The following is a 27,264-nucleotide window of genomic DNA, read 5'->3' as shown; positions in this document are numbered from 1 at the left end:
GATTCTCCCATGTCATTTTGTGCGCAGTCAGAGATTGGCTTTGGCAAACTGGAGACTTACATCAAACTAGACAAACTGGGAGAGGTAGGAGATACTACATGTCTCTCACTTATTATGCCTGCCTGTCAATGACCTATTTGATTTGGCTCTATATGTGCAGGGTACCTATGCAACCGTGTACAAAGGCCGCAGTAAGCTGACAGACAACTTGGTGGCTTTGAAGGAAATTCGTCTGGAGCATGAAGAAGGAGCTCCATGTACAGCTATCAGAGAAGGTGCTTGAGGGCGTCTCACGGCTTGTATGCATTCACATTCTGAGTCAACTAAGCTTTGATGATCTCTCTTTAAAACAGTGTTTCCCAAACAGGGCTACATTTTATTTTTAAAATCAACAACTTGTGGCACTACTGTGCTAAAATTACAACAGCAGTGTCAGCTGAAGTGTCCCATCAAAGGCTAAAAAAGTGTGCAAATTTGCTCCAGTGGATCTGGTCATTTTTCCAAAAGTAAAAGCAAATGTTTGCAGTTCTTGTGACTCAACACTAACATGATAACTGTGTTTATGTAGAGGAACCCAGATATTTACAGTTGAGCAACTGAAACCTCAAGCATCTGTTCATCCATTTTTTAGAGCCGCTTACCCTCACAATGCCCGCTGGCTTGCTGCTTCCTATCCTTAGCAGGCTTCGGGCAGTAAGTGGGGGACACCCTGAAGTGATTGCCAGCCATTTACGCACCCAATCACCCCTAAGGACAATTTTGTATGTTCAATACACCTGCCATGCATGTTTTTTGCGTGTGGGAGGAAGCCCAGGGAGTGCCCAGAGGCAGGCACAGAGAGAACATGCAAAAGCCACACAGGAAGGCCAGAGGACGGTGGATTTGAACTCAAGTCCCCGAACTGTGAAGCGTACGTGCTAACCACTGCTCCACGGAGCCGTCCAACCTCAAGCATATGGAAAATTTTAGATCACGTTAGGTCTTGAAACGTTGAACATATCATCAAAAATAACTACCGAAGATTTTAATTATGGATTAATTCTATTAATTGTTGCTGCAAAGAAACAATACAATGATTTACTCTCATCATTTCATTCCCAAAGACACATTTGTATGTTGTTGTTTTGTTTTTTTTAAGAGTGCAGACGTAAAATCCCAGGTACCTATTCATATTTTTTAAATTTTTCTCAAGTTTCGCGCTAAAAGCTTGTCTAAATTAATGAGTTAATTAGGTAATTAATGAGTTGTGTTAACATCTACATTTGGAGAACAATTGACACGTATGAGTGAGTGGCGACTCATCGTATGACAAATGGTTTGAGGTGCCATAAATGGTTGTGAAACACTGTCATAATCATCAACAGCATACAGCTAACATGTGGAGTCATGAACCAATGTTGCATTGTCAACTGTATACTGTAGTTCAATTATTCAGCACAAGCATGCAACCCACCCTCACAAGAGGGTCATGAAATAGAACTTTCAAAGCTTCCAAAAATATTTTTGGGGGGGAAAAAAGACCAAAGTTTTATTTCATGAACTCGTATTTATGGATCATTCAGTGACACTTTTCGTTTTGTTGTTTGTTTGCGGCAGTTTCTCTGCTGAAGGACCTGAAACATGCCAACATTGTGACACTCCATGATATCATCCACACACAGAAGTCCCTCACACTCGTCTTTGAGTACCTGGTGAGGCGCAAAACAGATTTGTGTAAAAGCTTTCACGTGGTTACATGCGTCAATGAGCATATTTGTTTATTTTAGGACAAAGATTTGAAACAGTATCTGGATGACTGCGGCAACGTCATCCACATGCACAATGTTCAGGTGCGCCCTCCTTTTATAGATGTCACACACTTGCACGATTTGAACCCGGGAAAGCGTTGACCTGACTGATCTGTGCTGTTCTCGCTGCCCTTCAGCTTTTCCTGTTTCAGTTACTGCGAGGTTTGGCCTACTGTCACCGTCGGAAAGTTCTCCATCGAGACCTCAAGCCCCAAAACCTGCTCATTAACGAGCGAGGAGAGCTCAAACTGGCGGACTTTGGTGAGAACCTGGGGGCTTTGCCCATCCATGGGCTTCTAGTAGTTGTTTTTGTGGTTGTAGTAGTCGTCTACATGATTCTAGTTTATGACTATGTGATTCATTAATACAATATTCTTAAAAAAAAAATCTTAAAAATGACAACATGCAATCAGTAGTGACAGAATTTTGGAACGTAGTCTACCTATGTGGGCCTTGGGGAATACTTGGGCTCCAAGTTGGTGAGTCGTCCGTGTAGTTACCGGTATGATTTGGTGTTGCAGGTCTGGCCCGGGCCAAGTCAATCCCTACAAAGACGTACTCTAATGAGGTGGTAACCCTTTGGTACCGTCCACCAGACATTCTGCTGGGCAGCACCGACTATTCCACGCACATTGACATGTGGTTTGTTCCTATGACAACACACATTTGTCTCACACCTATGTAAACTACCCTCACTAGTGTGTTTGTGTGTGTGTGTTTGTGCATGCATGTGTGCATGCACAGGGGTGTAGGGTGTATCTTGTACGAGATGACAACAGGTCGGCCGTTGTTTCCTGGTTCTACAGTGGAGGAGGAACTTCACTTCATCTTCAAGTTGTTAGGTCAGAATCAAACTACTGATGGACTTGATCAGATGTGACACAAAATGTCGACACCGCCTGTTGCGCGCCTGTCGTTTTGCTCACAGGAACGCCAACTGAAGAGAGCTGGCCAGGCATCAGTTCCAACGAGGAATTTGTGGCAGCAAATTATCCCCAATACCCCCCAGAGAACCTCGGCGATCACACGCCCCGGTAACACAACTTCTATATCATCCACAACCCCATGTCTGATTTTTTTTTTTTTAAAAAAAACCTGTGGTATTGTGACATACAAGTTTAGTTAAAACAATGTACCAATTTATTAGTGTTATGACTACATACTTTCAATTAATGTGTCTGTTGTGATGGCAATATCACGTACTGTATGTGTACAATCAAGACACAACTTGAGTTGGTTTGTGTGTTTGTTTACAGACTCAACAGCAATGGCGTCCAGCTATTGTCAAAGTTCTTGCAGGTCTGTGAACACCTCATACGCATTCTCGGAATATGTGTGGAGAAATTCTATTTGTGAATCACAATGCATGAGCAACCGTATTGTCTTATTATTATGCTTGTTTGTAGTTTGAAGGAAAAAAAAGGACCTCAGCCGCCGATGCGATGACTCATTGCTACTTCAGTAATCTTGGAAACAGAGTGTGCACACTTCCTGACAGTAAGTACATACCATACTAATACTACTACTATAACTATTACTTGTTACCATTATTGCATAACTATTAAAACTGCTTACGACTAGATTATGACAAAACATAAATTACTACCTAAATAATACGGTTAAACTACCACACAACTGTGGCTACTGGCTTACTACAAAAGTATTGGTGCTACTCTATTAAAACTTAACTACTGCCACAGAATAGCTACTATGCCACCAGTTCTATGACAGGACTATTATTACAACTACTACTACTTTACAACTTCGCAACTACCCATTATTACGACTATTACGTTACTGCTTCCATGACAATGATGACTGCAATACATAACTGCTACTCCTACCAGACAGTTACGATTGTACAACTTATCCCTCGATGACTACTGCGACTTAATTACTGCAACTCCAGTACAATTATATTTCTTTTGTACCTTACGACTACTATGTGTCTACCAGTGCACAGTAACTACTACACCTTCATGATTACTACACAGGGCTTAATTAAGTTTCTTCATACCCTCTGCAATGTGCTCACGTACCCCTAAGTTGGAAATAACTACATTGTAGGACCTCATCGTGCAATAAGGGCTAGCTGCTCAGCATTGAACCTCATTTTTTTCATTGTGTTTTTTTAAACTTACCTTATGTAAAACAATTGACATATTTTTCCGGCTGCTACTTGCTACAGACAGTTCTTATTACAGTAAAATATTTTGCAAATAGCATATTTTGAGTCACTGTTAATATTCATGTTTTATGAAACTACGATATGCTAATTGAAACAGCTATACCTCAGCAAATATTGCAATGCTGTACCTCCCTAAAAAAATGTGCGACCGAATCCCGTGTGGTGCGATCGAACAACTGGAAAAAGCTGGTAGCAACTGTGCTACCAGTGCAAATGTTAGTGTAGAGCCCTCATACTACTCAACAGTTGCTCCACAAGCACTACCAGTCCCATTATACTACCACCACTAATACTACTCTGAATTCTACTACAACAAACCACCTACTATGCAACTGCTACTAAGCCTATTTATTACCAGGGTATCCAGTGATAGTAATAATTATACGAGAGGATGTCTCATTGTTACGTTTATTCCAGCGACATCCATCTTTTCTCTGCCGGAGATCCAACTGGAACGAGAAACCGTGAGATCAGCAGATCAAGGTAACATACAAGACGTCATCCATACGTACATTAGACAAATGAGTGCGGTGGAATCTCAATTTTTCTCTACCGTACGGCCAATGTTTTGCGTTTGTTGTTGTTGAAAATTATGCTTAAAATGTACCTTCGGAGGTCCTAAATGGAGGTCTTGAATGGTTAAGGGGAGCAATTTTGTTAAGTTTGATAAATAGCCGGTGTTCCAATTTTTGTGTCTTGTCCCGTATTTGCCATAACAGTTTACCCAAAATCACCACAGTTAGTTTTAAAGGATGGACATTTTGGGAATGGATGCGGTGTCAAGTGACGTTGACAGAGCCATTCTTGCCCCACTGAGTCATATGCCAGATCCTTGTTGCCATTATTAAAATTGAGTATTCTGGTGGAAGTGGAGAGGAAATGTGCCAACATGGATATTTATTTGATCCATAAAAGGCCTCAGATTTGGAATCCGGCAATGAAAATGGCAAGACTGATTTGTCAGATGAAGAAAATACCACGTTGCATTGTGGAGATGGAGGGCGCTGCTTTGATCAGATGCCAAAGAGTGATACTGCGTGCTTTTGTTGCACAAGATACACGGAGGTTGTGCAACATAATGATATATTTCTGGCCCGTCTGCCACACGTACTGTATGTCTATAAAACTTACTGACTGGACTTTAAATGACAGACCAGCAAAAAATGCAAAATGCCTATCTCTGCTAATTACAATTCATAAATTAAAATAACAAAATAAAGGCATTCATTGTTTTGTAAAGGAGTCACTATAACATAATTTACAAGTAAGTTGATTTTGTTCCAAATAATTTGCTCTTAATATGAAAAAAGTAAATGGTTCTGCCACAATATTAAAATGCATTACATTAGATTTGCTGAGGTCTGCAGAAACCTGTTAAAATCTCAGATACCTCCGGACTTGGTTTTATGTAACCTTACCCCTATTTGTGAGCACACTGCCTTAACTAAGCCACAAACTGATGCAAGATAACATGTCGGCAGACAAATGTACGCACTCCTTAGATGATTTTTCGCGTCCCACTTAATACTCTATCACACCACTCGCTGCCTTATATGTCATGTTTTTTCAAGTAATGTTTTTTTTTTTTTCTCCTCAGTAAACAATCTGAGCAGGAGGCGGAGTCTCCTGTTCTGACATGGTCAGTGACGCAAAGGTTCGCATGCAGACGCCATATTGAATGAACGACCAATCGGGAGACAGGCCATTGTTTCCCCTGGCATCAGGTCTTCCATTTTTCTGAACATCACATCCGCTCTGAGGTCAGTTCAACACACCGCCCGCCTCATTGATGACATCACATGGCGTTGGAGCGGTTGGCCACGGCCGGAGCCGAAATGTTTGCACAGGAAGAGTAATATGAAACGACGCGTTCTTCCGGAAGCCATGTTTGCGCGTGTGACTGGTGAGCAATGTCTGTGTTTATGACTGTAAATAATCACATGATAGACTTGTTAGTCTTGTTCATTGGGGACGCCCCAAAAAGCCCTCTTTGGTCCGCTTGTTTTTGTCATCCCGGCAACCAAAGCCTTGTTCACATTGCCAGCCGTAAAATCTGCCAAATTGTTGAATTTGCTCGAAACAATTATAGCTCAAGGTGTCCCATCCGTCACCACAAATAGACTCAAACCCCAGATACGTATTACAATCCCATAACAGTAGTCTTGTCAACAAACAACGGGTGTACCCCTGAAAAAGAAAATCTTGCAAAGAAAGCTCTTGAAAACAAAATGTGTAAATGCGATCCGTCAATGTTTTTACAACAATCGGTAACCCTGGCTAGATTTCTTCGCGTGACAGCTTCTAACATTGGAAAGGCGTTTGGCAACAGTTTCAGGGATACATGCAAAATGTTCCACGTAACCTTGAAAATAGAATATGCATGATCAAAATGACTCATTTTACTATGTAACACGCAATTTAGTATCATTAAATTACTTTTGACAAACATGGCAGATAGTAGAGCAATGTATCACATGGCAAAATTCATGTTCATCCAATGAAGGGAAATAGTTTAAAATGAAGGAAAATAGAATGAACATGAAACACATTTGAAGAGACCTTGTCTTGTGTTTGACATTTGACTGCTACATTGAACGATTCTGATGAGGATGACAAAGGTACTTTATACTGGCGTTGACCTTTCTACTACATTTGTCTGTACGTTTCAGAAAGCAGTAACAACTTCAAAATGTATCACAACAAATCACATTTCCGTTTAATTAGAATTTTTTTCCTTTCTTACCAAACCTTTTGCTTATGTGTCCTCAACCTTTTGCCAATATCAACTTAAAAGGGATAGTGCCAGTTATTCAGCCAAAATGTATTTTGTCTAGTTATTTTGATGGTAAAATTAGTTTTCATGTCCAGTACTATTTTAAAAAACACATTTTGGCCCTTGCCGTCTACTGAAAATGATGTCACATGCTGAGGGCCCAGCTACCGACCAATCACAGCTCAGCTTGTAATTGTCACATGACCTACAGGCAATGTTCCCTCTCAGCTGCACACTCTCAGCGCTCAAGAAAATCTATGCTGCACATGAAATAAAATGCAATACAAATCTAATAAATATCTAATATGATACCTCATCTCACCTGATTATTTAGATCAACAATATTGCTTGGAGTTCCGAGCTGCCATGCGTCATCAAAACACGGGTCACGAATGAGCCCACTTTGGCCGGCTCAATCCGGGGCCGCGGCTAGGCCCCTGGATGTACTCGGAGCCCCCCTCCTTCCTGTGATATAGGTCACTTTGGGAGCGACGTCAGCTATGCATACGGCGACTCACTGTGTGCATGTCTGAAGTTGCTCATCGTGGCCCAAAGCCTGCTCAGGGAGTTTGTGTGCCGCATCGAAAACTCTAGGGAACGTTGCCTACAGGTGAGCTGCGATTGGTTGTTGCCTAATCCTTGAGCACAGGTGAAGTTATTTTCAGTGGACGGCAAGTGGAAAATGTGTTTTTAAAGGCTAAAAACAATGGACTGCCATGCACACTCTCCAATAGCGTGTCGAAAAGTTCTGTTTTTTTTTTCAGTCATCAGGTTCGTTCTTCGGAGCTTTGAATTAATGAAGTAAAACATCTGTATTAATTTGTACTGAATACATTTGAGTGTAGTTCCCAGATGCCTTAACAAAAGCACCTTGATACATTTTGGGAACTTGGAAGCTACCAAAAGATTGACTAGGTTGTTGAATTACACACTTGTCAGATGGGCAGGCACTCTACAAGACCTGAAAATGCCACTTTTGACGTATGTCCACTGTAAAAGTGAAGATCTTACGTGGCTTTGGCGTGAACAGGTTTTCATTTTGAGTTGGGCAGCATGTCAGTCAAGCTTCTAGATGAGGGCTGGGCAAACTTTTGAGTTCAAGGGCCACTTGTTAAAATGTATGTAAAATAGTTTATTTTGATAAGAGAATACCAGTTCAGTTGCTGTATTTTCCATTGTCTAATTCGTTGTTCATGTATATTGTTAAGTCATCATTTATTAAATACTGTAAAAAAAAAGTGTGTATGTACAATTAACTAATATTTGTCAGCAATAACTGTATGATTTAATGAGGAAAAAAAGAATAGATTTGAAAGAGAAATTTATAAAACAATATTTTTGGACATTGATTTATGCAAATGCCCGGCAGTAGTAGAAATACTGGTTATACATTGCCCATCGCTGTTCCCGATTTTTAACTCATTCACTGCCGTTGGCGATTACAGACGTCAAAGACCCGTTGTTACTGGGCTGACAGTGACTGAGTTATTCAGGCGTCCCTAATCAACTGACTAAAAAGCATTCGATGACATCAAACGTCCCCGATTGGACGGTGTCAGCAAGTCAACAATGCCTCTCAAACGGTCCAATCAGCTCGCGGAATGTCCACCAACACTAGATTGCTGTGTTTGTTCGTACTTTTATGATTACGGTTATTTATATGGACTTGTAGCTTCAGGAAATGGGCTGTGTTTAATCGGTGCTGATCAGAAAGAATACTTTCGCTCGTGCTGAAAAAGTTCTGACTTTACAAAAAAAAAAAAAATGTGACAATGTGGCATGGGCTGAGCCAACTTGATCATTTGACTGTTGAATGTAGTTTTGTTGGCGGAGTTTACATTTTCATTTGTTATTTAGAAAAGCAGAGAAAGCAGAATTGTCGGCAACCTTTTTTCGTTTGCACAAGAAGGGAAACCTTTTATTTTGCAGTCTCCTGTCATGGACATTTATTTTGATGTAATGTTTTCAGATCCAATTCTGTTTTCTCTGCATCTTCGATAAATGACACCAAAGCTCTCTGCAATATAGCGCAATGCATGATGGGACTTGTCGTTTTTCTTCCAGCGTCTTCTTCTCGTGTTGTATTCGCAATATATTTACACCAACAAATATTAAAAGTTTTTATTTATTCTCAACGTCGCGGCTCATTCTTGTGTGTTGTCAGAAGATAGCGTCCAGCTGTGTACAGGATATCATATTGACAAATATTCATTAGGGCTGTCTCGAGTCTGTCTTTATGGACAAGCCGTTTAACAGTCCCCAAAACCTCTGAAATGTATTGAGGAGGAAAAAAAATAAAAAACTGTTACAATTTCGAACAAATGTAACAATCTAGTGTGCAAATATAAATAAATATAAAAGGCGAGCCATGCTGATTTTCAGCAGTTTTTCAAAATGCATACATGTGCCGTGTATGGCCTATTTTTTTTTTTTTTGTTGTTGTTTTGTTTACAAACCAACTTTGCTTAACCTTACCATCCTTTTCTTTAACTGGAATGCCTACATAGCGCCACGGGTAATTGAAAGTAATTGGAGCAGCCTGCATTTCTCCTGTAAGGCTGCAGATATTGAGACTGGGGATTAATTTACTATGATATAAACACTGAAAGTCAAATAGCACAATTTTACTTCAATTTTTTAACAATTAGCGATTTATTTTAGCGAAATAGATTTTAAATAACTCTTCCAATTTATTCATTCAAGTGACGTCAGAAGCACAGAACACAAATATGAGCAAGCTTGTATGAACAGCAAATATCAGGCTGTCACTATTAAAGCGTCCAGTCATTTTCATCAGTTAAATTGCCTTTGAAAGGTAATAGCGACTGCTCTTGCCAGTCGACAGAACACTCGAGCGCTGCTAGCTCGCTAAGCTAGGATTTACTTAAGGCTGGCAACAGGCACAGTATAATAAGATATCAGCGTAATTAAATTGCCCTTAATAGTACAATAGGTGTTTTATACTAAATAACTGAATAAAACTTCGCAAACATGAAATGAGAACACGCTCAAATATTACAATATGTTCTATGCACCTCCTCTGGTTCAAACATGGCTTTGTGATTACTAATGTCTTTGTGGAATTTGAATCCAGGAGCAAAATTCACCCTCTTTTGTCCAGTTCAGGGGTGGCCATTTTGTCACTTGTTGTTGCCTGACAATGACAAAGACACCAATCATGAGTGACCTGTTTTATGACTTGATGCCATTTTCAGTTGACCGCAAGAAGCAAATGGCCACCTCCTCAGATGGATGAAAAACGGATGGATTTTGCTGCTTTGATTCCACAAACACAGTATTCATCAGAATGCCGTGTTTAGACAAGTGGGGCTGCAGAAAGCACATGATTCCCGTGAAAAATTGGGTGTAGACTTTCCCTTTAACACAATAAGTGATACTACATTGTGTGTGTAGGCGTGTATATGAATGATACTTATGACTTGATCACACTTTACGTTCTCTTTTGTTATATTTTTAATCCTGACTTTTTTTTTTAACAATATGACTTTTTTTTGTCAAAAGTCAGTGAAAAAACTGGCGTTAGGGTAGTGACGATTTAATTTAATGATATTATCTTCAACACTAGAGGGCAGTGTCAGCCAGTGATTACGCTCATTCAAAGGTCCTGTCCACACACACAGACACACACTTACATTATGGCGATTGGAGCGTCTGTTATGAGGTGGATAATTTCCCCATCCGCCAGGTGATCTTCACCAGACCAGAGCCTCCAAGGTGGGGCAGCCAGGACGTGAGCCCCCGCCCGGGAGGAGGCCCTTCCTGCGTAAGTAAGGCCCTTTCTTCACTACAACATATTTGAAAGAGTGCGGTTATTAATGAATATTAAAGCTAATAGTAATTTATTTTGAACTATTCCTTCTTCAACTGGCGCTGGTCCAGTGTCCTTTGATTTATGAGGATCACATTTTGACGATAATCCTGATTGCACTATTACAGCAGGTGGGGGCAGGGATTCATTTCATGATCGAGGGCACTTTTCCATTAAAATAAAAGAAAAATGTGCTCAGGGTAAATATGTCTTGAACGATGTCTTCTCTACTGTTGGCCGGGACTAATTTGCATTTCGACAGGTTGGTTGATTGACTTGAGACAAAGTGGAAATTGAGACTAAGTTGCATGAAACTCAACTGAGGAGCTTCTCAAAGGCTTTTACCACAATCTAATGAGACTCAATGGTTTTTAGTGAGGATCACATTTTCAAATTTTCACAAGACATCTCTTCCTCACTGCAATAAGTGAAAGCCAAAGTGTAGCAATACCCTGTTTAGATACTCACTAAGCATGTTTTTATAGCTCTTATTCTTTGGCAAGCATTTTAAATAATATAAACATTGAAGTACCCGGAGTATATTGAGAGAGCGCAAGAACAATAACACAAATAAATATACAACACTGTATACAAATTCAGCTTATTAAAATCTAACAACTTTGTCTTCTTCCAAAATACATAAATAATCATGGACAAAGATAAACAATACATGATCAAATGAACTTACAGCCATCACTTCCTGAAGGCGTAAAAAGCAGGATTGGATTTATTAATCGTCTGCAAAAACTAGGCTGATCTGAACTAATCAGGAGCGGCGCTACATGGTCGCCTGGGGTGGGCGGAGCCAACCATCATCACTCTGGTCACACTTTTAGCCACAACCCTGCCCAGAAAGGAGAATTTTTTCATATGTTTTTGTTGTTGTTGTTTTTGTTTGTTTGTATGTTTTTCACAAGTTTTACATGCACGTGGTATTCTTAGACCTCCTTGATACCTAGCGTGAGTTATTTATATATTCTTGAGACCCAGCCACTGCAGTGGACATTCGTTTTGGTAGTAGCTACCCTACTGGGTGAGCTCAACCGAGGACATGTTACGTGTTTGTGTGGGAACCGTTCAACTTTGCTGTCTTGCTGAGAACGAAATGGACACAAGTCATTATTCTGGATCTTAGGAGCATGTGATAAAAAGAAATGTTTCTTGAAAATCTCATTGCGTGTCTTCCCTGGCCAACCCACAGAAAAATCTCTGCGTAAATAATTCCTGTTGGCATTCTTCTTTCAGGCATCAAACACCGGCAGGATGAAGATAGTCAAGTGAACATCACATCAGAATGACATTGTCAGTCGTCCTTCTCTTGGATCTCTCGGTCCGGGTGTGGGCCTCCCACCAACATTTCCACCCTCACTCCATAAAGATCCCGGGCGACATAACCCTGGGCGGCCTGTTCCCCATCCACGCCCGCGGGCCCCACGGTCTACCCTGCGGCGAGCTGAAGAAGGAGAAGGGCATTCATCGCATGGAGGCCATGTTGTACGCGCTGGACCAGATCAACGGCGACCCGTCGCTGCTGCCCAACATCACGCTGGGCGCTCGCATCCTGGACACTTGCTCCCGGGACACGTACGCCCTGGAGCAGTCGCTGACCTTTGTGCAGGCGCTGATCCAGAAGGACACGTCCGATATTCGCTGTTCTGACGGGCAGCCGCCCGTTATCCGGAAGCCCGAGCGCGTGGTGGCTGTTATCGGCGCTTCGGCGAGCTCCGTGTCCATCATGGTGGCCAACATCCTGCGCCTCTTTGAGGTAACCCATGTCGCTTATCCCATCCGACAACCTTGCCGGACGCTAGCTAATATTTTTAGAACGGATGCAATTGCAATGCGAGTGGCATCCATGTCCGATTTATTAACCTTTGGAACTACATTTGTATTACTTTCTCTAGGCGTATTTTATCCTTCCAAAAACAGAAGATAGATCTTGCAGCATCATCTGTTTTATGTTTGACTCATCTGCTGCGAGTTTGGGTCACTAATGACAATGTGCATCCATCTATAACGTAAAAAAATGAAGCCATTCAGCATTTTGCAAACGGTCTAGCAAAAAGATGGTCCATGTTCCAATTCATTTGCTCTTAATTTGAAAATAAAAATGCACTGTTCTTTTAGGCACTGAAAATCAATAAATTGGATTTGCTGATACCTGCAGAAATACTGTTAAAATCTCACGCCCTGACGTACCCGCATTTGAGAATTTTTCAATTATTCTGTCGTTTGTGCGATCGAATAATCTACTCATCCGATTAAAACTTATTTTGCATTCAAGTGTGATTATTAGGGATGGTTGATGCCATGTATTTATATCGAGACAATACTGGCCTTATTTTAAGGTATTGAGTTCTCATGAAGGATGCTGATACCAGCCACGGTTTCTTAAGAGAAAAAAAAATCTGACAATAAGTAAGTCTTCTCTGCCATATTTGGTTTAAACTCTGACAGTTTGACAAATTAGCCAGTCATCATCTGCGCCAGAAAAAAAGTTCTTTGTTTGCAATTTTTTGTCCTTGTGTAAATTAAACTTGATGCATCAATTGTACAAGATATCTCGGTACTTGTACTGGTAGGGAACATCCAATAATTTATTCAATTATTAGATTATTTCTTATTGTTTCTCACGATGAACCAAAACCACAAAAAAACCACAGTGAAGCAATATCACATGAAAGTTAGGATCATATATATTTGAAACTGTGTGCTTTTTATTGGCTGGTGATTAATGTGAAGGGCTATACTTCAATGCTTTTGTTTCAGCTACAATTGCAGGTGAGTCGTACCACGATTGCAAATAATGATTATTAATGTCGTAGATTATCCATTCATTCATCAATGATTGTAAGCGCTTATCCTCAAAAGGGTCATGGGCGAGTTGAAGCCTATCCCATCCATCTCGATGAACTCATTCAATCCCAAAGACCTATTGATACGTCTTTACAAAGTCCAGGTATTCAGTTAAGGTTTTTTTTTTTTCAAATATCAGTGTAAAGGGTGGTCTCAAATTCTGTTTCTGTACAAATAAATTGATGAATAAACTTCATGAATGAATGTTTAAGATCTGTGGAAATTACTTACAAATATATCTTTGGAATTGAATGACTTAAAGTAGGTATTTTTTCCATAAACTGATTTGACAAAATAGAGTAAGCAAAAGCAAATTTTGATTCAATACAAAAGATAATTTAAAGCATATGATGCACGATTATTCTTATACGGCGGTTATCGGAAGTAGTTACGTGTACGTGTGCGAAACAGTCTTCTATTTTTATGGAAACACACAAGCCGACAGTCTGCACATGCTGGATTAATTCTGAAGCAATTAGTGTCTGCTTCACTGCTGCTTTTAATATTTTTAATAACTGCGTATGTGCGTGTGCGAGTGGAGAGCGCTGCAGTGAAAGTGGGTAAGACTCACTGACAACAGGCAATCAGATCAAACTCAAAAGACGGCCAAAAAACGCTTCCATTGACTGCTGTGGATATCAAATATCCAGAAATATGAATATAAATAGTACAATTATTGAAATACGTAATGTGAATATGCTAACGTGGTCACCATGGCAACCTTCTGCTCACCTGATATTGTTGACATGAAGTGTTGCGTTTTTTTTTGTTTGTTTTTTTTTTACCCTTTTTTGCGAAAGCGCTTGTGTTACGGCACTCACTAATCTACCGACAAGGCACACACATACACATGATGCGAGTCCTAATGTGATTGTTACTCCCTTGATTGAGGAGTGACACACATTCGGGCTGTTGCACAACTTTAATCCCTTTGACTACCATTTGTCCTTGTCTTTGTAAATACTGTGCCTATCCATTCATGTGCAGGATGCAAATGTTTCAACCAGGGCGATTCTAGGGTCAAAGGTTTAGGGGTGCCAAAGTACCGGCCAAGCAAGAAAACGGCTTAATTTAAAGGAAATAAAGATAGCTATCTCCCTTTCCAACTCCTATCTTACAACATAAACAGTAAGATACAATTACATTCAGCAACAATTATGTAATGATAAAAGAATGTTGGTAAGGTACTGAAGGTAGGAAATCCTCCATAGCTATTTGGGGGGGTAATGTTGTTAAGGTATATTTCCCCAAAGTATATTCTTCTCGAGCTTGTTTTAAAAAAAAGATACCCACATGAAAAAATATATTCTCTAAATTTTAGGGGTGCTGGGATTAAATTTAGGGGTGCCCCCAAATATGGACTTGAGGCCCACGTTTCCTACATTTCTCTGTCCATTCCAATATTATTTTAGTCAGCTAAAACTAAATAACTGAAACCAAAGTTGAAAGAAACATTTTCATTAATGAAATAAAATTATTTATTAATTATTATAGTTAGAATGCTTTCAAAAAGGGAAATGAACCGAAACTATATCTTACATTTATAAAAATGTATTATACTGAAAGCGGAAATGTCTGTCATTTTTGACTTTGCTAAATAATAACATACATGAGCTTTCTGGGTTAATGTTTGATGGTTTTTTTTCATATTGCTCTGAGAAGTAAGGTTAAACATTTATTTGGGAATTGACAAATAATTCATACATTAAAAAAAAACAAAAAATGATACTTAAATTTAAAAAGTCTATCCACGAATACCAACAATAAAAACTAAAAGATTTGAATACCTGCTCTCAAATGAACAAATTAAAACACCAAATCAAAAAAACAAGTCAGACAAAAGTCAAAATAAAAGCCAATAATATTTCAAAACCCCAAAACGTTACTGTAACAGTTAAAAAGTGTTATTTATTTGAAATGGAATTACAAAAAGAAACCCCTATCTTTCCCATCTATATGTCTGCCGATTGCCAAGATCCCTCAGGTGAGCTACGCATCAACCGCTCCCGAACTGAGTGACAACAATCGCTACGACTTCTTCTCCCGAGTGGTCCCACCGGACTCGTACCAGGCGCAGGCCATGCTGGACATCGTCAAAGCTCTAGGTTGGAATTATGTGTCCACGTTGGCCTCCGAGGGAAACTATGGCGAGAGCGGAGTGGATGCTTTCGTGCAGATCTCAAGAGAAGCCGGTAAGCCTCTCGTACAAGCTAACGGGTCCGGTTACTGTGTTAACACACATCAGCTAAACATCCGCCTTTTCAATGACAGTCACTGAAATGTATTCAAGTCAAATTATGTAAAAAAAAAAAAAAATCAAATAAAAATAAAAATCCCCTAAAGCGCCACTTTCTACAGTTAAATATGTGCATGTAAATTACGTTTGGCACATTGACGATTTAGTTTCTTATTAAATATGACTTTAATGTAGCGATATCGTCACCGAGGAAGTAAAGCAAAGGCCGCACCTCTTACCGTATGACTGCCTCGCCCCCTTCATGACATTGTTCCATACCCTCCGGCCACGAGACATCCATCCATCCATCCATCATCTGACCGCTCGTCCTCACGAGACTCGCGGATAGAATATCAGGCCAAAAACAGACCCTAAACTGAAAAAAGTGTCAAAACACCCACCGCTCTCACTGGCACCCGTTCCTCCTATCAAATCAGTCCCCTTTGGAACCTTTGTGAATTATTTCCTACTGATGTTGATTGTCTGACCGTGTGCTCCCAAACACACATTTTTGCCACTTCAGCATTGAACGAAACATTGCTGGTAACTTGTCCGACTGGTTGCAAAATCTCACCTTCTCAACTCCGGAACCAAAACGAAACTAAAAGACACGGTAGAGGTTGGCACGTATCGCCTGATTGTGTTCTTACTACGCAATAGCCGTTGCATTGGTGTTTTTATCCCAGGCGGGGTGTGCATCGCCCAGTCGGTGAAGATTCCCCGCGAGCCGACAGACGGCGAGTTCGACAAGATAGTCAAGCGTTTGATGGAGACCAGCAACGCCAGGGGGGTCATCATCTTTGCCAACGAGGACGACATCAAGTAAATGCTCACTGTTGATCTGTCTTGTTGGGGCGCCCCCCTTATTGTGCGCCCGTGGTTGTGACAGACAGGTCCTGGAAGCGGCCAAGCGTGCTAACCTTACGGGGCACTTCCTGTTTGTGGGCTCGGACAGTTGGGGGGCGAAGAGCTCGCCCGTCATGGACCTGGAGGATGTCGCAGAGGGGGCCGTCACCATCCTGCCCAAACGAGCATCCATCGACCGTAAGAACGCACGATCCATGTGCGTGTGGGTTGCGTAACATATGTGAATGTGTGCATGTCTATTGTTTTTTTGTGGTTGTGTGTGTGTAGTGTGTCTGTGTGTATGTGCATCTGTTTCCTGTTTTTGTTTTGGTGTATAAGTGTGTTCTGTATGGCTGTGAGTGCATGTACTGTATTTTGTGTACTGAATGTGTACTTTATAGCTGCTGTTTATGTGTGTATCTGTATTGGCTGTAATGACTGTGTCTAGAGTTTTTGCTGTTTAGTATGTGTGTGTATGTGTATTTGTGTTCATGTGCGTGGGGGTGTGTACTTTTATGTTTATATACGTGTGTGAGTTATGGGTGCACACATGTACTGCATACAGTGGATTCAAGATGATGTATGATTTCAATTTGTTCCTTGACCATGTTCGGAACTCAAACCACTCATATCTCAACTTTCATATATCTCATATCATATCTCATATTTTATCATTTTTCATTGAGATGAATGGAAATCTGGCATTTTAATCTATCAATTCCAGCAGAACCTCCCTTGCCCAGAATGTATTCTTATCAATTAAAATAGTACCACAAAGTATTATACTTTGTGAAAGCATACAAAAATAACATCATTAATTAGAATATACAAAATTGCAGTCACCCTCTTTTTTTCGCGGTTAGTGGGGACTGTAAAACCCCTGCAATAAGTAAATTCCACAGAAAACCTTGCCCTTGCTGTAAAGTGGCAGACTTTTGGGAAAACAAAACAAAAGAAAGAAAGAAAAACACCCAAAGCACTGACGCCGCAAAAAGTGAAGCAAGTGGCGAGGGAACGTTGTAAATTCAATCGATATTATGCTCTTCTTGGTGTATCCGCCTTGGCCACCAGAGGGCAGTAGAATACAGACATCTAAATAACATGCGGCATCAGCGCTCAACTCAGTAAACCACAGTCGCAGGGCTTCACAGAGCTTAAAGAATATATATATATATATATATATATATATATATATATATATATATATATATATATATATATATATATATATATATATATATATATATATATATATATATATATATATATATATATACACACACCTGTGAGTATTATCTATCTAGAAATGTTGCCCCCACTGCTTATGTTCAATTATTTCTTGCGTTTCTTGGGTTAGAATACAGCACCACAAATAATATTCATTTGCCAGTTTTAGCATTGTTTGTTGGTACTAAACAGACTTGATTAAAGCAAAGCTATGTGGTTGTTTAAAATACAGTTGAGTTCACTGTCATTAGTTGAGTCACTCATATCTAGGCACCGCTGAGTTGCATGTTTACTGCATGTGTATGTACGTTCCAGGCTTTGATCAGTACTTCATGTCTCGCTCCCTGGAGAACAACCGCAGGAACATTTGGTTCAATGAATTCTGGGAAGATGACTTCCGTTGTAAACTCACCCGAGCAGGAGTGGAAGTGGACCCCAGCAAGAAGAAATGCACAGGTAGGCTTCAATTCCATTGGATGTTGAATTTCATGTGATTTTAGACATACTGTAAAAAAGACAGACAGCTCATTGAGTGGATTGGCACGTTAGTGCTATAGTCATTTAGGCCATCATAATGACTGTGGAAGATCTTTTTGCAAGTGCAATTAGATTATTTTTCGAAAATTTTCTACCCTATTACCCAGCAAGTGCCTCTGGAAGACAACTCAGCATTTTAATGTGTAGTGTTCCAAAGTTGTTGATGCAACATCCACTACTACATGGATCTTAAGACAGATCTCAAGAGGCGTTTCATAGTTGACTATCCATTCATCCATTTTCTAGAGCCGCTTATCCTCCTCATAAGGATCACAGGCTTGCTGGTGCCTATCCCAGCTGACTTCGGGCAGTAGGCGGGGGACACCCTGAAATGGGCCAGCCAATTGCACGGCACACAGAGATGGAACAACCACCTAAGGACAATTTAGTTCGTCCAATACACTAGGCTCGGGGAGAACATGCAAACTCCACACAGGAAGGCCGGGGCGAGGTGGATTTGGGACAACTCGGGTCCCTGAACTGTGAAGCGGACAAGCTAACCACTGCGTCACCGAACCGCCTCCGATACTTTACTAATAAGGTTTAATTTTGCACTAGTAGTACCATTCAATTGTATTTTCGTCGTTCCTCCGCAGGCCAGGAGAGAATCGGCCGAGATTCTCCATATGAGCAGGAGGGCAAGGTTCAGTTTGTGATTGACGCCGTGTACGCTGTGGCCTACGCCCTGCACAGTATGCAGCAGCAGCTCTGTGGCGACCAATCCGACGGCGGCGTGTGCAGCGCCATGGACCCCGTGGAGGGACGCTCTTTACTCGGTTACATCCGAGACGTCAATTTCAACGGTTAGAGTACGGCGACGTGCGTTTGTTCACATACAGCGAAAACAAGACATGTTTCACACACACAGAGTAAAGTTGAATCAGAAGGGGGCGTGTCTTCAACAGGAAGTGCAGGCACCAGCGTTTTGTTCAACGAGAACGGAGACGCTCCCGGCCGTTACGACATCTTCCAATTCCAGATGACCAATCACAGTCACCCCGGCTACCACGTCATCGGCCAGTGGACCAACAACCTGCGTCTCAACGTAAGGTTCCCGTTGGTCCCGACCAACATGGGGTCTTCCATGTTACCGTGTGAGATGTCTCTATGTGTGTCCGTCAGCTGGAGGAGATGCAGTGGTCTGGAGGAGATAAGTCACTTCCAGACTCCATTTGCAGTTTACCCTGTAAACCAGGAGAGAGGAAGAAGATGGTCAAGGGGGTCCCCTGTTGTTGGCACTGTGAGGTAATGCCCTGCCTGTCTGCATGTGTCAGAGTAATCACATTCAATATCCATTGAGATTGCAAACGTTCAATACCAGTTTTCAAATGTCGGGAGTAAAACTGAAATGTTTGCAAAAACAAAAAACTCAAGTAGAGATACCCGAAAGTACTTTCTCGACCGTTTCTCCAGCTCTGTGATGGCTATCAATACCAATTGGACCAGTTCACCTGTGAGACGTGTCCGTCAGACATGCGGCCCGTCCCCAACAGGACCGCCTGTCGTCCGACGCCGATCATCAAATTGGAGTGGAACTCACCATGGGCCCTGGTGCCCGCCTCCCTTTCCATGCTCGGTATCTTGGCGACCTGCACCGTCGTCGTCACCTTTGTCAGATTTAACGACACCCCCATCGTCAGAGCTTCTGGACGGGAGCTCAGCTACGTTTTACTGACAGGTTGGTGGCATGGCGAGACCGGTACACGCTAAGGACAGATACGCAGTCAAAACTGGTATGCACCATGAACAGATGCAAAAATATACATCTGGTACAGACAGGTAAAGACAGGAAAGCGCTCAACACTGGCGCACGCCAAGGACCGGTACATACTGATTGCGAGTAGTCTGAGAACATTAGATTAACAGGCGTCAACACAACCCGTGCAGCCGACCATCCACGATCGAGGGAAAGCTACAGGCTAAGGTCATTTCTTGTTGCATCGCAATGTCTTTGCTTTACAACTTATTAAAATGTCTAGTGGGATTTCGACATGAATCAGGGTCTATATATTACATATTGACACTTCAAGGCAATGTACACATGTTCACATGCCCAAAACTGGTACACACTAAAGACAGGTACACAACTAAAGACGGGTAAACGCTCAAGACTGGTACGCGCTCAGGCCCGAGGCCCTGTCAAGACTGGTACACACTAAAGACAGGTACCGCTCCAAGACTGATACACAGGAACGACAGGTACACAAACACACACAAAAATGGTAAACACTAAAGGCTGCTGCTCACTAAGGACAAAGTACACGCTCAAGACTGGTAGTCACAAAAGATAGGTACCCTTCAAGACTGGTACATATGAAGAATAGGTACATGCTCAAAATTGCTACATGCTCAAGACAGGTAGATGATCAAGACTGGCACATGTATACACTAAGGACTAGTTCCTTGTCATAATTGGTACATGCAAAAGAATGCTGCACTGTATTCCGAAAAACACTAAATGCTGGTATACACTAAAGGTGGGGCACTCCAGAGACTTAAATACCCTAACAACTGGTACGTACAAGACTAGTGCACACTGAAGAAAATCAGATATAATGAGATGAGCCCTTGTTCGCATTTCAAATGCAAATAAGATAAGTTTGTGCTAAAGTTTATCCTAATATATGATGCCATGATATGACTCCCTGTCCTCTTTAGGGATCTTTTTGATCTACTTGATCACGTTCCTGATGATCGCCGAGCCCGGCGTGGTCGTATGCGCGTTCCGGCGTCTCCTGTTGGGCCTGGGCATGGCCATCACATACTCCGCCATGTTGACCAAAACCAACCGCATCTATCGCATCTTTGAGCAGGGCAAGCGCTCTGTGACGCCTCCCAAGTTCATTAGCCCCACCTCGCAGCTACTCATCACATTCATCCTGGTCTCGGTCCAGGTGAGAAAGCCACTTCCTGTTTCTGCCGGCATCGCATGGACTGTCATTTTGGAAACCGGACCCCAGGCTGCTGTCATTGTTGCCTGGGTTCACCGATGACGACGTATTTTGCATAGTAACCTGTCATTCACCTGCTTGTTAAAAAAAGGCTTTGTTTTTTTTACAGGGCGGTCAGTCGATTTGTTGGTTGAACCATTGGTCGTTTGTTTCATTGGTCTGCTAGTCAATGGTCGGTCAATTAATTGATGAATGGTTTAGGCTTGGTTGGTTGGTTAGTTGGTCAAAAAATGGAATTGTCGGTTGGTTGTTTAATGAATTAACAGTTACACAGTTAATGGGTTGGTCGACTGATGGACTGATAGGTCGAATATTTGGTTGATTAGTTGGTTTTTCAACTACTGATTGTCTGGATTTTTGTTTGCTTCGTTTGTTATTTATTCCCGGACTGTTATTTTAGTTGAAAGTTTAGTATGTTGGTTTCGATTCAATCGATTGTATTGATTTATTCGTTGTTTATGTAGTGAATTGTTTTGTTAGTTGGTTGATTGCTAGTTAAGTTGTCAATAGCCTGGCGGGTTGTATTGGTTTATTGCCTCTGCTTGGGAGATAACCATGATCACGGTGACTGACAATTTCCACAGACATATGGCTCACGTGTGTGTGTGTCTGTGTGTGTGTGTGTGTGTGTGTGTCAGGTGTTGGGCGTGTTTGTGTGGTTCGCGGTGGTGCCGCCTCACACCATTGTTGACTACGAGGAGCTCCGCCCCCTGAACCCTGACTTGGCCAGAGGAATTCTCAAGTGTGACATGTCTGACCTGTCAATCATCTGCTGCCTGGGCTACAGTATCGTGCTCATGGTAAGAGGTCAAGCCCCGCCCACTGTGCAGAGTGATCTCGTGACCCGCTGCTTTTGTCTTGCCTAGGTGACTTGCACCGTTTATGCCGTGAAAAGCCGCGGAGTCCCGGAGACTTTTAACGAGGCAAAGCCCATCGGCTTTACCATGTACACCACCTGCATCGTCTGGCTGGCCTTTGTACCCATCTTCTTTGGCACGGCCCAATCCACAGAGAAGGTAAGAACCGACACTAGACAACTAGAACTCGCTTAGGACATCCCGCCTGCGACGCCGTGCTTCTAAACAGTGCTCAAGTGATATAATTGTCTTATTTTATTGTCAAACAACACCGCCAATACAAATGTGAAGGGGCAGATGTTATTTTGTCGGCTTAAGGTCGCCCGGTGAGTGTTATGTTACGTTGTAAAAAAAAAAAAAAAAAAAAAAAAAATCAAGCCAGTTGTAACAACACAGCGTAAAGCTTTGGAAACGCGGTGAGAAAGTCATCTTCAAAACGAATCTCAGTTTCCCAAATCTTATATGAACACGAACGCCTTGGCGGGCTTTTATTTTGAAGTTGTTACCAGGAGCATGTCATGTCTGAAATCATCTTCAATCACAATTCAGGGCGCTAAAACAAACAACCTTATTACGCAGACTTTGACATGGACATACGGTAGCTCTTCCCACTGTTTACCAGCATAAATTAGCTGCTAGCTAGCAGCACGAATGTTCCATAGCTATAGGTCGATAGACATAAATGACACTTTGACGCAGACAGGCTGATACAGCTGAAGTTCCTAGTGATCACATTTTAATAAACAATGCTGACTTTTCAGTTGGAAATCCTCTTTCATAGACCAAAATACAGTATATGGGAGTGGTTTGAAGGAGCAGGCAAGTGAAGTACTGTTAAGCACAGTTTAATTTTAAGTCAAAATAATGTTGATCATCAAAAAATATTATGCTGTACATAGGATTTCCAAATACAGTACCAAGAATACTCAAAAGTTGCAGCCCTCCAGCCAGTTTACCCATTAAGTCGCATTATTGTCAAGCTTTTATTCAATGCATAATTGCAAAGTAACCAACGGCAACTGTCTGTTTGGATGTTGTGGAGTTCGCTACTGCTCTCCAGTGGCAGGAAAAAGTTCTTGGAGTACAACTGATTCAGTAAGTGATTCATTATAGGGATACCTAACTTATTTTGCAATTTTCTGCAGTAAAGAATTCATATTTTTGTAGAATTCATAGATAAAACAAGCTGTCATGTACACCCACACAACAAATTTATTGACAACTGAAAGTAACATTGTGTGTGCTCAGGGCTCATCAGAGACCAGACCAATTACGGCTCAGCTGTTTTCTGGGTGTGGTCATATGCCGTTCCCAAAATGAGCTGGAATTGGTCATTCCCTGAGCCTTGATCACATGTGGGGATTAGGTGTTTGTAAAAGGTATTAATTGTATATGGAAATTTTTGTTGTTGTGATTATAGACAAAGTGTTACTGTAAGTTTGTACCACTAAAATGGTTAGGACAGTACAATATCCATTAAGGTTCCTGCCAAGTTTTTTGTTTTTTGTTTTTTTTAAGGATTTGGGCTGAATCTGAGGTCAGGGAAGCCGACTTTTATTGGACTTTAGGGAGAAGTGTTGGAGTGATCTAATCACAGCAACTGGGATTGTACAGATTAGAATGATGATCTGACACGAGCTGCAATTATGGAACCCAAGCGTCTTGTCTCTATCTAGTCCAGAGCTGGTAATCAGATGAATCCTGTTTATGTACTTCGCACTTTTCATAGATTGAGGTGCATATTTTAGATTTAAAAAATGTTGCAGAACACTTCCAACATCAATGTTTCATTACCTATATTTTGAATAATTATGTATTAGATTAGATGAAATTAACGTTTAATTTGATGTGTAATGTGTATCTGCATTGACTAGTAATGTTGAGATTGAAAAAATGATTGATTTGATTGATTGATCGATCAAGATCTATAGTTGCTGATTTAATCTCTTTAACTTCACTTTGTTTTTTTTAAATCAATCATAGTTTCTTTTTTTTTAAGGTACTTTATTATTGTGGGTGATCAAAAGATTGATATGCAACTACAAAAAAGTGGCTTCAATTATTTATTGTCTTTAACAGATGCAGTTGTATTTGAGATTAGTCTCAAATGAAACATAGTCAATCCTGTTCGTATGGCAAGGAGCTTTGCTATGGCTTAGTCCATTTGTGCCTCTGTTGCAATTTTTGGCTGTGGTTGCGGCTGGGTGCTTTGCATTTATGCGGTGGGCTAAACTTGAGCTGCTTTGGTGGTAATCAAGCTCCTCCTTACAAAGAATGCATATCCATGTGCTGTCGGGCGTTCTTAAAGTTAAATTTACTATTCATAAAACTGCAAATTATCACGTGCTCTTTCATTTTCATGTTTTCCTTCTGCCCTCCCACCTGCAACAAGAGCCTATCAGGCTATGCCAAAAACCACAACAGCCAATCAACCAAGCACAAGCAGTCGGATCTCATCAACACACAGGAAGCATAGATTTACAAGTTAAAATTTGGATTGTCGCAATGAGTAAAAATAACGCTTAGGTATGACTGTAATGAATTGTTCACAATTATTATTGTTGTAACACTACTTTTAGTGGTATAGGAGAGATTCTCATCCAAGTAGGGTTCAGTAATAATCAACTTTAAAGTATACCGCATTTGCATTTCATCTGTAAGATTTTGTTTTCAAGCATTTTTTGAGGTAGTATGTAGAAAAAAACAACAACAACAACAACTTTGAGAGCCACTACAATCTAGACTCCAATCTTGCTTTTACAAACTGCATGTCCTCCGTGCAGATGTTCATCCAGACGGCAACTTTGACCGTGTCCATGACTCTCAGTGCGTCCGTCTCCCTCGGGATGCTCTACATTCCTAAAGTGTACGTCATCCTCTTCCAGCCCGAGCAGAACATCCAGAAGAGAAAGAGGAGCTTCAAGGTGAGGAGGAGGCGGAGGGACGAGGTGACATTCTCATGCCATCGCGTCGTCTCCGATCTTGACCCTCGTTGTCTGGCAGGGTGTTGTCCAAGCTGCCCAGCTGTCTCACAAATCCATCAAGGACAATCAGAACGGAAATAGCAATTTTGAGCCGGACAGAACGCAGTAGATTCAAGGAAGGCTTCAGGTTGAAGGTACCAATGACACACGTTCAGGCATAAAGGTTTTAAAAACATTGGCAACAAAACAAAGCTCAAAAGATGGTGCGGTGCCTTGTGTTTGTACTGTTTTCTTCACAGTTGGACCAATCCCTGCACAAAACTTGACGACATCACTTTCATCGTGAGGACCACGTGTTCATTCATCTGCAAATGGTTCACTTTCAAATAGATTTCTTGATAGATAACGCTATCTTTCAACATTGTGTTCAAGGTTTCTTGTAGCTTGATCGGCTCCAAGCGTGCTTTGATGGAATCAACGTGTAAAGGTTTTATCATGCGAAGTACACCTGGGGATACATTAAGTGTTTCTGCAGATATCAGCAAATCTAATTGAATGTATTTTAATACAGTGACAGGAACAGTGTAAGGTTTTTTTTCAAGTCGAGAGCAAATTGGATGGAACATGAAGCAAATGGTTCTTAAACTTTGTTACTCCTTTACAAAACATTGTATGCCTTTACTTTGTTAAATTTTGTATGGCTGCACATTGTAATTAGCAGTGATGGGCGTTTTACATTTTTTGCTAGTTCATCTGACCTTTTTTATAAGGGCGGACTTCCTGCACTTTTCAAAATCATATAATTCATGTTATAAACCATTTGTTGAATTACTTATCATAGTCAAGTGTTTGAGATTGAGTATTATTTCTATACAGAGGTCATTTTAAACAAGATGTCAGTTATATATGACATTATTATTGTGTTTTTCTCAGTTAAAAACATGAAACAATAAATTGGCGTGTCTTTGGGGGCTGGAAGAGCTTAATGGCATTTCAAATGATTTCTATGTGGAAACAAATTGAGTTAAATATAAAGTAGGACATTTATGGAGGACCGAAAGTGCCAAAATTCAATCAACAAAAGTACCATTGAATAATCAAATAAAAGGATAATTAATTATTTGTATGTTTCATCGATAAATTAAATTTGTTGTTACTTACATAAATGTTTCATTGCCTAAATAAATCGATTTCATTAAATGTGTCGTTAATTAATTAGAGGGGCTGGCAGAAAACGATTTTATACCACGTAAAGTGGAGGAAAGCATGTCGAATGCATATACGTGTATATATATATATATATATATATACTGTCAAAGCTTTCCTGTTAAAAACATGAAAAATATGATTTGAAGGGAATTGGAATGGAGCATCGGCTATAACCACTTGAGAGTTATTTAGGAGGAAGTAATGGGAGAATGATTGCCATCCCAGCCCACCTCAGAGCTAAATGGCTGATGAAAGGCCACCGGTGGCGGTTGCCTGGCAACAGCATCCCCATCTCGGCGGTGAGTGGCATCAAACAGAGCGTGAATCACTTTCGGATTCGTCTTGCCAAAGGCGCACGGCCACAGAGTTCAGACACGCCCTCAGCTCGCTTCCACTGACTAATCATCGTTAACGCACTTGACTTGACTTGCCACTTAGTGTCTTTTCAGCCAGACGTTTGGAAAATTCAACCCCCGAAGCCACTTTTGCCAAGCGGGACTAAACTTGCTAGGCATGTTTATCGCGGTTAGACCCACAGAAAAGGTTTCAAGAAGCCATGCCCTAAAAGAAACCAATTGGCTGTCATTTTGATTTTTGCCCACGATACGATTGTCGTTCAATTTAACGCCGTTCGAGATTGATGGCTGAAAATACTTATGAGTAGACAAGCCTCACCTAGAAATAAACAGGAACTAATAAATTGAGGGTTCTTTCTGATTTAGTCACGCCTTGTTCACTCCTATTCATCACTTTGCCACAAGGTGATGCTAAAGCAATATTTAATGACCAAAAAAATGGAGGTTTGTTTTTAGCATACAATGTAAGGACCCCACTCAAAAATGAGTGTATTTGTGAATGCCGAAGTCCAAATGCACAAATTCAAAATTCATCTAAATTGGACATGTTCAAATCGCAAGTTATATTTCCCTTTGTCCATCCGCCGATCCATTTTCGTAGCCGCTTATCCTCATTCGAGTCGTGGCTTGCTGTGTTCAAGCCTAAATGAATGGAAATTCAAACTGATTAAACCATGCCCCCCAATAA

At 41.0% G+C, this 27,264-nt stretch overlaps 2 protein-coding genes and 1 long non-coding RNA gene across 7 annotated transcripts in view; 2 read left to right on the top strand and 1 right to left on the bottom strand.

The window, feature by feature from the left end:
* LOC148427383 (cyclin-dependent kinase 16-like) overlaps window positions 1-8,883 on the top strand; it is a 12,233-nt gene extending 3,350 nt beyond the window's left edge. Inside the window, exons 6-18 of one of the 2 annotated variants that reach the window (XM_088402496.1) lie at window positions 28-84; window positions 161-275; window positions 1,597-1,691; window positions 1,767-1,829; window positions 1,925-2,048; window positions 2,309-2,429; window positions 2,532-2,629; window positions 2,716-2,821; window positions 3,044-3,086; window positions 3,194-3,284; window positions 4,393-4,458; window positions 5,573-5,614; window positions 5,700-8,883. In XM_088402496.1, the coding sequence (XP_088258622.1) occupies window positions 28-84; window positions 161-275; window positions 1,597-1,691; window positions 1,767-1,829; window positions 1,925-2,048; window positions 2,309-2,429; window positions 2,532-2,629; window positions 2,716-2,821; window positions 3,044-3,086; window positions 3,194-3,284; window positions 4,393-4,458; window positions 5,573-5,610 (1,017 nt within the window). In that variant the 3' untranslated portion in view covers window positions 5,611-5,614; window positions 5,700-8,883. Of the gene's footprint in view, window positions 1-27; window positions 85-160; window positions 276-1,596; window positions 1,692-1,766; window positions 1,830-1,924; window positions 2,049-2,308; window positions 2,430-2,531; window positions 2,630-2,715; window positions 2,822-3,043; window positions 3,087-3,193; window positions 3,285-4,392; window positions 4,459-5,572 lie in introns of both variants that reach the window. The other variant, XM_088402487.1, reaches the window with a different exon arrangement.
* LOC148427382 (uncharacterized) overlaps window positions 1-11,314 on the bottom strand; it is a 13,438-nt gene extending 2,124 nt beyond the window's left edge. Inside the window, exons 1-2 of the long non-coding RNA XR_015863740.1 lie at window positions 11,266-11,314; window positions 10,402-10,553 (exon numbers count right to left, since the gene is read on the bottom strand). This is a non-coding gene — a long non-coding RNA (uncharacterized LOC148427382). The remainder of the gene's footprint in view (window positions 1-10,401; window positions 10,554-11,265) is intronic.
* Window positions 10,460-27,264, top strand: grm6a (glutamate receptor, metabotropic 6a). 4 transcript variants are annotated; one of them, XR_015863688.1, is made up of 17 exons: window positions 10,460-10,536; window positions 11,823-12,342; window positions 15,409-15,625; window positions 16,356-16,491; window positions 16,559-16,713; window positions 18,058-18,198; window positions 18,876-19,082; window positions 19,185-19,324; window positions 19,402-19,524; window positions 19,693-19,957; window positions 20,938-21,173; window positions 21,869-22,030; window positions 22,097-22,246; window positions 24,871-25,011; window positions 25,091-25,205; window positions 25,311-25,353; window positions 25,444-27,264. XR_015863688.1 is itself a non-coding variant. In XM_088402357.1 (16 exons), the coding sequence occupies exons 2-15, from the start codon at window positions 11,872-11,874 to the stop codon at window positions 25,178-25,180; spliced, it is 2,634 nt and encodes an 877-aa protein (XP_088258483.1). In that variant the 5' UTR covers window positions 10,460-10,532; window positions 11,823-11,871; the 3' UTR covers window positions 25,181-25,205; window positions 25,311-27,264. The 4 variants fall into 4 exon arrangements, 3 of the variants coding, with proteins under 3 accessions (XP_088258483.1, XP_088258492.1, XP_088258474.1); XM_088402357.1 differs by having other exon boundaries at window positions 10,460-10,532; window positions 25,311-27,264; XM_088402366.1 differs by having other exon boundaries at window positions 24,973-25,011; window positions 25,311-27,264.

The sequence above is a fragment of the Hippichthys cyanospilos genome, chromosome 2 (assembly GCF_059441005.1).
Source record: "Hippichthys cyanospilos isolate Australia breed blue-spotted pipefish chromosome 2, RoL_Hcya_1.0, whole genome shotgun sequence".
Lineage (NCBI taxonomy): Eukaryota > Metazoa > Chordata > Actinopteri > Syngnathiformes > Syngnathidae > Hippichthys > Hippichthys cyanospilos.
The sequence above is the reverse complement of the archived record's forward strand: the minus strand, read 5'-3'. Positions and strand labels throughout refer to the sequence as shown.